At 46.5% G+C, this 12,196-nt stretch overlaps 1 protein-coding gene across 2 annotated transcripts; it reads right to left on the bottom strand.

Annotated features, from left to right (window-relative positions):
* Nucleotides 1-373: 373 nt before the first annotated feature.
* On the bottom strand, nt 374-11,121 carry TGIF1 (TGFB induced factor homeobox 1). Of its 2 annotated transcripts, none has more exons than XM_044293438.1 (3): nt 10,568-11,121; nt 6,774-7,000; nt 374-1,792 (listed from the first exon to the last, which is right to left on the bottom strand). In XM_044293438.1, the coding sequence occupies exons 1-3, from the start codon at nt 10,581-10,583 to the stop codon at nt 1,217-1,219; spliced, it is 819 nt and encodes a 272-aa protein (XP_044149373.1). In that variant the 5' UTR covers nt 10,584-11,121; the 3' UTR covers nt 374-1,216. The 2 variants fall into 2 exon arrangements, with proteins under 2 accessions (XP_044149373.1, XP_044149374.1); XM_044293439.1 differs by having other exon boundaries at nt 10,450-10,583.
* Between the last annotated feature and the right edge of the window lie 1,075 nt (nt 11,122-12,196).

The following is a 12,196-nucleotide window of genomic DNA, read 5'->3' as shown; positions in this document are numbered from 1 at the left end:
AAAAACACATTGTATCCGGAAGCAAGTGCGGATGCAATGGGTTTTTCACTGACGGATGGTGAGAGATGTTGTTTGTAAACCTTTAGTTTTTTTTTATCACGCGTGTGAAAAACGCATTAAAACGCATTGCTCGCGCACGGAAAAAACTGAACGCAATCGCAGACAAAACTGACTGAACTTGCTTGCAAAATGGTGCAAGTTTCCCTGAACGCATCCGGACCTAATCCATATCGTTCGTGTGAAAGAGGCCTAATAGTTATCACTTATCCTGTGGATTGGTGATAACTTCACATAACTGGGGGAAAAAATGGCTCATAAAACTATACATTTCTGTTGCCATAAAATAAGACACACTGCACTGTGATTTGTTATTTTCTATATTACAAAAACATACAAAAAAATAATACATGTCAAAGAAACAAACTTTACATAGCAGTTAATATTCCAGATGGGAACAGTATCCAGTTACATGGTATTCGCATTCCATCCCCAGGTAACAAAAACACATTTTTACATGACCTTTAACAAAATATTTTATTATATACTGGGATAAAAAATAAATGGAAAAAAAAAAATGTTGTAGACAGTATGGGAGCATTTTCTGCTGCTCTGGAATGATAAAAAGGTCTATCGGTTCTCATTCTAAATATTGCACAGTTTGAAAGGTACCAAAAATTATAAAAATTAAAAATAAAAGTCACAATCTTGGGAAACATCTCACATTTAAGCAAAATCTACCAAGAAACGTAAAGCATGTTGTTTCTACAGTAGCTCTATCTGTCGGAAGATTGGAATGAAATACAGTATAGTTAGGATGTAGGTGTAACTATATAATATATACAATTACACAAACACTTGATATCTGCTCTCCTTCACCCCTGAGATTGGTTTTAAATTACTGAAAAGTTTGAAAAAAAATAAAAATAAAAGACCATGGTGACTTTCTGAATTCAATATCCATGAATGGCAATGGAGAAACTCACTAAAAGTCAATGCTGTAGTCACAGTTCATAAAGGCTAAACAAAAACAAAAAAAACAACAGTCATTGAAAGGGGTAAGACCTCTTTGTGTCAAGAAAGCTTCACTTTCATAATCCCGTGTGCAAATAACACGAATATAAAAAAAAAAAAAAATATAATAATAATGCAAACCATCTTTGATATCGACTTGGGCAGTTCGAAGGAAATGTTCAGAACAGTTTTGATAACTGAAGATTCAGGACATGAGTTTTGACTGCAGCTCCATCTCTGCTGCTTGTTTGAGGGCAACATCAACCAACAATTGGAAACCACTGAAATCCTGATTGTGATCGGGTGGGGTAGGTGGTGGGGTGTTGAAAAGTCCACTCTGTGAATTTGGGTTTTGTCCTAACTTTAGAGTGTCTTCGTGGCAGACAAGTGAGGTTTCTGTTAGTTTGTTTGCCTCAGATTGCTGCTGTTCTGGGATTTGTCCAGCATTCAATACATGGGTGAAGTTGAAAGGCGCATCACTTAGTGACGTGACAGTGGTGTGACAGATGACTGAAGGGCGAGCCAGGAGAGACTGCTGAGAAGACAGCTGAGAGGCCAGTAACTTCCCTGAGTTCTGGTTAGGTCCCATAGAGCTGAAGTGAAAAGAGTTCTCGTCTATAGTGGGAATGTAGGGCTTTGCCCCTGTTGGAGAGTCCATCTGCATCACGTCAGTAATTTTGGCTCCCTTCCGTGAAATGGTGAACTGGTTGGGGTCTTTTCCGTCTTTTCTTAACATATCGGGCAAAAGCCTACGCCTTGCGTTGATGAACCAGTTACAAACCTACAAATAGAAAACAATTAGTGACTTGCGTTCCTCATTGCGGTGGACTTTGGCTTCACAATAAATGAATTGACGTGACATTTAGTTAGCGGGAAGAATGGGAATTCTTTGGCATTCAGCTGTTGCTGAACAACTCATGGCAGGCTAAGCATCCTAGGAGATGAAGCTCGGCAACAACTGGAGTGGGAAAGCTGCCCAGCCCTGCCGTAATTCTGGGATGGGAAATGCCGGATGAATTCTCATCATCTTACGAGTGCAACACATCCCATACACTCCGTTACACCCAAGCAAAAATATGCACTCGGCCCCTGGGGGAATTCAAGGAGGACCTAAAAAGCTGATTAATGCTTGTTGCGGTACCAACCCAAGCTGAGCATTTATTAATATATATATATTATATATACACACACACTATGTCTGACATCATAATCACCATCTACAACCACATCGTGTTAAAGGGGTTGTCCAGGGCTTAAGAGATGGCCTGTCCTAAGGAAAGGTCATCACTTAAACCCTGGACACACCCTTTAAAGGGAACCTGTCACCGGGATTTTGTGTATAGAGCTGAGGACATGGGTTGCTAGATGGCCGCTAGCACATCCGCAATACCCAGTCCCCATAGCTCAGTGTGCTTTTATTGTGTAAAAAAAAAACAGATTTGATACATATGCAAATTAACCCGAGAGGAGTCCAGCGTGAAGGAGCCCAGTACCGCCCCGCATCCTCAGAATCTCCTCCTTACTTCCGACGTCAGAAAGCTACAGTGCTGTAATCTTGCGATGCACGAGCTAGCGCATGCGCAGTTTCTACCCTGAGGCTGATACCAGCACAGGGAAGGAACACTATAACGACATTGCGGTTGCACAACGCGAGATTACGGCGCTCTAGCTTGTTGATGTTGGGGAGCAAGGAGGAGATTCTGAGGATGCGGGGCGGTGCTGGGCTCCTCTCGGGTTAATTTGCATATGTATCAAATCTGTTTTTTTTTTACACAATAAAAGCACACAGAGCTATGGGGACTGGGTATTGTGGATGTGCTAGCGGCCATCTAGCAACCCATGTCCTTAGCTCTATACACAAAATCCCGGTGACAGGTTCCCTTTAAATCAGTAATATGTCACACAGTGTTTTGTAGGGAACCAAAATCCTGAGCGTTGGTTAAAAGACTGCACCAGTTTCAGAAGAAATATTCTACAAGGGCTGTCCATTTTCAGAATTAAATGAAGCCTATGTGTCGCATGACTATAGAGGCCAGGTGAATGCTAAATGTAAGGTCATCACTGCAGGACCGGCAGACGCCACCAGAGTGGGGATGGAATGAAAGGCCAAGTGCAGGATATTTCATGAAATTCATATAATTGCCACCTCTTAAAGGATTTGTCCATTTTATAATAATATTTCCCCAGCAACAGCAAATCTAAAAGTCCTAACACTCTTCTCCCCTCTGGTCCTGCAGCTCTGACCTTCTGTATACACCTTGGCAAGGTGCAGCCAATCACTGGCCTTAACAGTATGTGGCATGTGACTGCTGAGGCCAGTGATTGGCTGTAGGGGCCACATGTTGTATACAAAACCAAACAACGGCAGAGAACACGGGGAAAACAACGCTGGAAGCGGAATGGGAGAAAAGACGCAAGTATGACTTATTTTATTACAATTACCTCTGCCGTGGAAGTAATTATTGAACTTGGACAACCACTTTACGGCGCATTCACACGACCGTAGTTCTGGGTCCGCATCCGTGCAGCCATTTTGTGGAACGGGCGCGGACCCATTCATTTTAATGGGGCCGCAAAAGGTACGGACAGCACACCGTGTGCTGTCCGCATCCGTAGTTTTGTTCTGCGGCCGTGCAAAAAAAGATAGTCATATTTATTTTAGAGCTTGCTCTATCATAGGGCTGGCCATGTGCATTGCGCAATTGGCAGACCTCAAAACACATATGATCACGTGAATGCGGCCTTATGGAAAGGTCTTCAAATCCAGGAAAACCCCAATGATGTATTTACGTGGGACAGGATTTGCGCTAAAATCCCAACAAAACACGCTGCACTTTTTTGCCGCTTTGAAGGTTTCTTTTTCACCAGGACTTTGTGCAAATCACGCCAGTAAAATAGCGGCAGTGCATGTAAGTGGCGGGAAGCGCTGTCACTTACTTCTGTTAATGAGCTCATTGTTGACCTCTGACTAATAAACTTCCGCATGCAGGTTAGAGATGCCATGCATCAAAAAGCTTCTACTGAAACAAAGGACTAGTTGTCCCCGTCTAATAACGCCAGAGGAATGATACGTCTACGAGACGGCTGAAAGCTTCCATTTTTTTAGTGTTGTTCACATGTTATTTCCCATACCTTAGGCTAACGGTGGGAAGTTCTGCTTTGAAACAAGACGCTGTTTGTCTCCTAGCAGAGACGGAGGTGACTCACTAGACTGCTGAACTTTGTGTGCTACCAGGCATATCTACGGTTACCTCACGCCAACCTGGACAACGTTAACCCCTGAGCTGAAAGCAACGTTTCCAGTTTTAAGATGGGGAGCACACAAAAGACCAGCAAGGCTGGGTGCAGGCAGGAGGGGGTTAACCGAGAACAGATCCTTATGCAGGTTAGGAGTGTGGGAACCCGCACTTACACAGAGAATGGAGGTGGTGGCCAGAGGACCCCGGGTTTTCCAGGGTTCGGCCTCCACCAAGAGCTCTCTCTATAGTAGTGAATGGGAGCGCACCACACTTTCACGGCCACCGGTCCCATTCATTTCTATGGGGCTCGGCTATTTTCTGAGGCCCCATAGAAATGAATGGAGGGAGGCTGCGCTTGCTCAATGCAGCCTCCACAACTTTCAGGGCTCCATTCTCAGCGTACCTCTCGGATCTGCACCTATCAGACAATGAGAGCATATCCTAGCGATATACCCCCATTGTCCGAGATGGGAAAACACCTTTAAGAAGATCCGGTGCAAATGCCGGCTGGACAAAACAAAAAAAAAAAAAAAGTTGCATGCAGCCAAAATCTGCCATTTATGCCGGACCTCATTCCAGTCAATGGGGATTCAGTAGTAAAGTACAGGATCCTGTAAGCTGCTCAGTACCGGGACAGCCTGCCAGATCTCCTAACAAAGACATCAACAAGGCCTGAAGCCTAAATCATCATCCCTAACGCTGGGTTCACACCTGAGCGTTTTACAGCGCGTTCCTACGCGCTGTAAAACGCACAACAGGCAAGAACCAATGATTCCCTATGGGAATGGTTCTCACCTGGGCGTTTTACAGCGCGTACGATCGCGCTGTAAAACGCCCGACGCTCAAACAAGTGCTTGAGCTTTTTTTTGGGCGTTTGTCGCGCGTTCCCGCACATAGAAATTCGGGAACGCGCGACAATGTGTGAACGCCAGTCTCTGTATGCGCGATTGTAAACGCCCGTACAATCGCGCATACAGAGCGCTCGTTTCAGAACGCTCAGGTCTGAACCCAGCGTTAGGCCTCAATCACAGCGTTTTTAAATGCCGATTCCAAGGCAGAAACTGCGACTGAATTTGTGTGGAAAAATTTCTCAAATCTGCCTACCAGTGTTTTCAATGGGTGGCATTAAGAAACACCTCTTTTTCAGCGCAGTTTAAAAAAAATAAAAATACAGGAATCTGATCAGCTTCTCTTGCAGATTGCATTTTGTGGTCATAGGTCCTCTTCAAAAGGGTTTTCTGACTTTAAAACTGCTGGCCTATCCTTAATAGGTCATCAGTATCCGATCGGTTGTGGTCTGAGACCCGGGACACCTACCAATCATCTGTTTGAGAAGGCTGTGGCACTTTTGTGAGTCCCTGCGAGAAGGCCACGCTTCCCCTAGGCCAGTGACATCACGTTCATTGGTCACATGGCAGAGGCGCAGCTCAGACCCATTGAAGTGAATGGGGCTGAGCTAGGATATCAAGCACGGCCGCTATACGGCAATGTACGGCGCTGTGCTTAGTGAGCAGGCAGCAGCACTCACTGGAGTGTCTCGACAGCTAAATCGGCAGGGGAATCGAGTAGTTGGACCCCCATCAGATACTGAAAACTTATCCTGAGGGCTGAGGATAGGTCATCGTATAAATAAATAAAAAAAGAAAACCTCTTTAAGCTTATATGTAATTTTTAAGGAAACCACAAACACAGATAAAGCAGCAGCACAGTTAGATGGAGTGGATAGGGTGCAAATCCTCCGACTTCAGGTGAAAAGGTGATGACCCAATTTATTTCCCAGGCAACATTCCGGCCCACTCAAATGAGGCCTTTGTTGAGACTTTTTTTTTAAATTTTAAGGAAGAGATCAAAAAAAAAATTATATATCTATCTCTCTCTATCTATATATACACACACACACACACACACACGCAATTCTCCCCTCTTCATGGTCCATATTCACAATGCATCAACTAATACAATCGAATTCAACTGAATACACAACCTGATACTTCAAAGCTCCCAGTAGACACCAGATCAATAGGAATACGACACTAGGCTACAATTCACATGGAACCCCCCCACTAACATTTAACGAGCGGGACGGCCCCTTTCTCACAACTACATGTTTTCTGGTCAGGTTCTTTTTTGAAGATGTCAAACAAGAGGATGTGATGTTTCCTGGGTAAACTGCAGGAAAACGGAACCGCTCAGTCCCAGGTGCACCATCCTGACAGTTCTGCACGGACTTTCATCACTCACATTTTTTAGGCATGCTGGGATTTCTGTATCACTTATTTAACGGACAAGGACGTTTGGCAGCACCAACGCCCGTACAACGGTTTTCATGGGTAACCCATTTATAGTAACCTGGGTCTACTTATAAAAAAAAAAAAAATTTACATGGAGGAAACACCAGTTCTACAGTAAATGGCCCAATGGATTTTTTTTAGCATAAAGCTATTGACTACAGGGGCAGCCATCCCAGCTTGGCCCAAGATAATTAAAAGCGGTCAGAAATGGAGATCAGGTTACTCGACATACCTGTAGTGTGGAGAGATGAGTCTGCCGGGACAGGAGGGCTTTCTCTTGTTCTGAGGGGTAGGCATTATAGCGATGCTCATATAACCAGTCTCGCAGAATCTGCACGGACTCTTTGGGCAGGTTTCCACGCCTCCTTCTCTTCCCTGAGCCAGCAGTGGAGGAGAGATCCAGTGGAATATCCATACCATCATCATCCTCCGTCTCACTGCCCGATAGCGGAACTAAACCTAGGAAAAAGACAGGTCAGCATTATCTTGCTGTTAAACACCATAAGATGACTTCAAGCACATGTTCCTTTTACAAACAAATGTAAAAAAAAAAAAAAAAAAAAAAAAAAAAACACCCCACACACACACACATATATATATACAAAATATAGTCGTCACAAGCACACTGGGGTCTCAAATCTTTCTTTATACAACGCATCAGGCAATTATATTCCTAAAATGACATTTTTGTCTTGTAGCCACCGTGAAGGACAACAACCCCAGTCATTGTATTTCTGGAGCGTACACAGAACGCTTGGGATTTCGGTTTTCTGTTTACCTCCCTTATACAATGAGAGAGGAGCACCACACTAATCCATCACTGAGGGTTGTTAGACATGTATTGTGCAGCAGAATGAATGTGACAGACGCTGTCTCCATCCCCGATCAGAGCACAATGTGGAATCTGAATGAGCCGAGACACCAGAAACGGTTATTTTCGGGATGCGGCTACGTGGACGGCAAGTGCCAGAAATAGTCATATTACTGCAGCACATCCCGCAGGCCAGCTGCATGAGACATGTAATATTAGTATAGTCTTGTGTATTCAGTGCCTGTACCAAATCACTGCAGTCCTCGCAAGACGGCATTAGCGCAGGACTTTCCCTTTCTGAGCAACCGTTATGTCATTTCACACTGACACAGGCCTGACGTGACTCAAGAGGGTTGCAAAACAGAAACCCGAGGGATGCTTACATCACTGCATGTACTCAGTGTGTCCACCAGTCATCCACACAGGACATGGCGTCAGGCCAGGACCAAATATACCAACATACAATATTACATAGATCCACAGAAATCCCCTCACCCAAGACAAGTTCTTACAGAGCTGTCAGGCCGGCCAAACGACCATCTAATGTCTATGGGGGTGTTGCAACTTTTATCCAATGGGAATAAAAAAAGGATAAGGCTCTTAGATTTCAACATGCCCGATCCTGTTCCGAGGAGAGATAAGCCGCCACCAGAGACGTCTGCTACCAGATTTCTCCTCATTCAAAACACATGCATGCCTGGTAGACCCAATTAAGCATGTGAATGAAGGGGGGGGATATATGGCCTTCATCATGTAAGGAACTGCCCTCAGGAAGCCTGCCAAACGTTAAAACCAGTGCCTGGATATGTAAACAGATATAAAACCAGCAAGTGCTTTAAGGCTGTCTATCCTAACAGGAAACGGCTCAGACTGAAAACACAAGTAGTCAGAGTTCTTATCAGCCGCTCACTAAATGGTGTCATTAAAACAGCTTGTCTTGAGGAACCTGTCATAGTGACTTGTTCTGGCCCCAACCACCCAGAAATGTCTATGTGACATGTGCCGGCTGAAAGAGGAGTTCAACAAGACAGAGCGCCTTCTAGATGGCTGCACACAAGTCTTGTTCTCCAAGAAACTGTGTAGACAATCAGCGACTGGTGTAGTAAGAGCATGTGGACGGTGGTGATTTTCAGTCGAGAACGTGCCAGATTCTCAGATGGGCTGTATCCACGTCCAAAAGGATGAAACTTCATGAATCAAGGCCTTACAGCTTCTCGTAGGTCAAATTGTCAATAAGGACTTTAGAATTTCTCTCAAAATCAAGTAAAGAATTTTGATAGACTCACACCACCACAATGGCATGATTTAGGTTAAGCTGACTATTAAGGTCCATTGCCACCAAAGTAAAATGAAGACTGGTTTTAACTGGCAGCGATGGCATCCAAAGTCCACAGCTGGGCGAGAGCACAGACAAAGAGTAAGTTTATTAGGCCAATATACTGGGGGGGGGGCCCTCTGAATACACATGAGGAATCTGGACATACAACTTCAAAGAGTTGTCTTCAAGTGGTTCTCCACGAACTAGTAAATAGTGATACAGCAGGTGACAAAATAAATACATAAAGTCCCATCTAAACTGGTGACAGTGACAGATGTCAGTACGTTATGGTTCTGAGGGTGGAAGTGGTTAGAAAACCAAGCACGTGGTGACTGTGGGAACCATATACAACACATTGGTTTATGTGTCTGAGGAACTGCATGAGGTGAGAAGAACGGCCAACATTTGGTGCACACCACCAACAGATAAGTCAATCAGCACCCACCACATGCTAATTATGACCGACCTAACCAAGGTAAGCGACCACATGGCCCATGCTGCTGCATTCATTTCTAAGACAAGCTTCCTGTGTAAAAGGTTTTACAAACAGTGGGGAAATTCCTCTAAATTTGCACAGTTCAGATCAGAGGAGTCTGTGACAAAAGGTTACACTTGGCCAAGGATGACTTTTCATGAGCAGGAATCTAAGGGACTTTCCAAAAAGACTCATTTCTCAAGTTCCCCTTCAAGGATCTTTAACCTCATGAAGTACAGGAACATTCACCACTAGCTGTACAATCTCAGTGGTTGGGTTACCACACATGATAGCTTGGGAGGTATCTACCATATTCTCCAAGAGGGAGGCAGCACCACCACCATCTGAACAAAAGCTCCAAACATGTCCAAATAGCAGGGGGGGTGGGGGAGCAAGCCTTTTGTTTCAACTGCTTGAAAAAGTTTCAGGCATCTGCAAGCACTTTCTCACATCCTGATCTGTCAGCAGCACTGCCCCCTCCCTGTCACCCTGTTCCTCTCCTTCCAATGTGCCCTGCTGTCTTCTGTGTGAACAATGCTGAGCACACACAATCGCACTCACATGGCACATACCGTCAGCTCTTTTCATGTGCAACTCACTCTTCACGTTTCCTCTACTGGGCATGACCTAAAGGCGGATAACATTGGACCACAGGGATGGGGACAAAGAAAAAAACTAAAAAAAAAAAGTCATGCCAGTCAGCAGAACCTCCTGGTGACCTTAAAATGGTCTTCTGAGGAGTAAAAGATCAAGAAGTGAGGAAGGCACTTCTCCTAAGAGGGTGTCTTGCCCCTCCATAGCTTCAGCCCCACACCATGTCAGAGCTGATGGAGCACATGGTGCTCACAGGAACAAAGGAATCCAAACTTGTGAAGCTGGGAGGGATGTGGTGAGGGAGCACTTGCCCACACTGGCTTCTAACTCTCTCCAAACTTTTAGTAAAGTGCTTAACAAGACTGAAAAAAAAAGCTCAGAATCAGCAAAATGCTTGTTCCAAAAAGTTCTGTCTAGCCTCCAAACAAAGACTTTCCCAGGAGCTGGTTCTGCTGGAGAATAGGCGTCTAGAGGGGCTAAAAGTCCAGGGAAAGTGGGGCAGGAGCCTTGTGGTGGAGCTGGGCTTGGCTGGAGAGGAGGACATGTGCTTGGAGTGACCTCCCTCGTGCAGAAAGTTTCTTTGTTCCCGCAGGGAGGCTCAGCCATGCGCCACTTCTCCTTTGTCTGCGCCTCTCGCTGAAAACTTTTCCCAATCACAACAAAACTTCCCCCAAGTACAAGCCTGAGGTCCAGGGAGAGCAGCAACTTACCGCAAGTGCCCACCTACTGCCTGCAGAGGAGCCAGGGGGGAGAGCAGCGTGCCACCAAACAAAGGGCACCTGGGCACCCAGTCTGGAGAGCATGGGGTCAGCCCTGACATGCACCCACCTTTCTTCGCCTTCATGGTGATGAGTGTCCCGGGATGTCCCAGAAGCCGCACAAGTTGGCGCCGTGTGAACGAGCAGCAGAGGTGACGGAGGTAGGTGATGTCCCGCTGCTCCCAGCCCTCACTCACACTAGCACTGAGTCGGGAGCCGCTCTGCGCTCATCACACCCTCCCAGTGACTGTCAGACACGAGGGGAGGAGAGACGACGAGCTGGCTTCCCCCCTTTTCTCCAGACGCGGCGCACACCAGGGGGAGCTGCTCTCCTCCTCAGCCGCTTCCTGTTATGTTCCCAGACAGACGTTTGATCATTAAGCTGCAGAGGCGGCTCCTGCCTCCATTCTTCTCCCCGCTGACAGCTGCCTCTCTCTTCTGCGGGACGGCCCTGCCCCCTCCCTCGCAGGACGAGGCAACTTCTGCGCCAACTTCACCCGGGTTAACCCCTCGCCGCCCGGCTGTCAGTGACGAGGACGTACGTGTGAACTGTTTACTACATTCAGCTGTTTCCTGCTCGGCTCACCCACGACAACATGTCAGCCGACACGTGCGGCGTCCCCCCTCCTCAGCCTAGAAATAGCAGTGAGGTCACCCCGGGCGCCGCTGCACTGGAGAGGCTATCACTAGAGCGATGACGTCACCGAGGCAAATAACCGCCGCTGAGGTGACACTGACTGGTGTGACGTCACCGCTGTCATCCTCTTCCCGCGCAATGCTCCATTGTGTCTGCAGCCTTCTGTCATACCCGTCCTGTCAGCAGCCGCCATGAGCCCGCACCTGACGGGGCTGCAATGTGATATCCCGGCAGTAGCTGTCAGGTCCTGTGCTGTCCAAAGCCCGCCATAGAGTTCTGTCTGTTTCTGGGAAAGCTGTGTGACACATACTAGGGAAGCCGCTATAGCCATCTCGTCACACACTGCCTTGACAGGACTGTAGGAACACTGCCCATAGGGGTCGTCACTGTGAGGGGATGTTCAGGACGATTATGGGTCCCAGCCCAGTTTTCAGGACTGCACCAAAAACGTACAGGTCCAAATGGAGCTAAACCTGGAACCAGTCCGCATTAGGGTCCATTCACACATCCGCAAAATGGGTCTGCATCTGTTCCATTCATTTTCAATGGGGCCGCAAAAAAAGAGGCGGCTAGCACACCGTGCGCTGTCAGCATCCGCACTTACGTTCCGCGGCCCCGCAACGTCCTATTCTTGTCACGGACGAGAGAAAGCATTTCTATCATAGTGTCGGCCATGTGCGGTCCGCAAAATGCGGAACGCACATGGCCGGTGTCCGTGTTTTGCGGACCTGTAAATGATCCCTTAAGCGCTAATTCAGACGGCCGTGTGTTGCTTTCCACATCTGATCCACAATTTTACGGATTAGACTACTTTCACATCTGCGCTTTCCCTTATTGAGATCCGTCATAGGATCTGAATAGCGGGGAAAGCGTTTCAGTTTTGTCCCTATTTATTGTCAATGGTGACAAAACTGAACTCAAGGGAACGGAGTGCACCAGAATGCGTTCCGTTTCATTGCGTTCCCATGCCGTGCACAAAAGTGCAGCAAGCAGCGTTTCTGAGTGCGTCCTGGGATGCGGGGAAAGACGGATCCGTCATGACTAACAATGTAATTTCTCTGA

Source organism: Bufo gargarizans, chromosome 5 (genome assembly GCF_014858855.1).
Source record: "Bufo gargarizans isolate SCDJY-AF-19 chromosome 5, ASM1485885v1, whole genome shotgun sequence".
Classification (NCBI taxonomy): Eukaryota; Metazoa; Chordata; class Amphibia; order Anura; family Bufonidae; genus Bufo; species Bufo gargarizans.
Note: the sequence above shows the minus strand (reverse complement) of the source record. Positions and strands in the feature narration are given on the sequence as shown.

Bases quoted from the DNA above. Each gene is read 5' to 3' on its own strand.
- TGIF1 (XM_044293438.1), bottom strand. The intron at 1,793-6,773 runs GTATGTCGAGTA...TTCTATTTGTAG, and splicing joins CTCATCTCTCCACACTACAG to GTTTGTAACTGGTTCATCAA.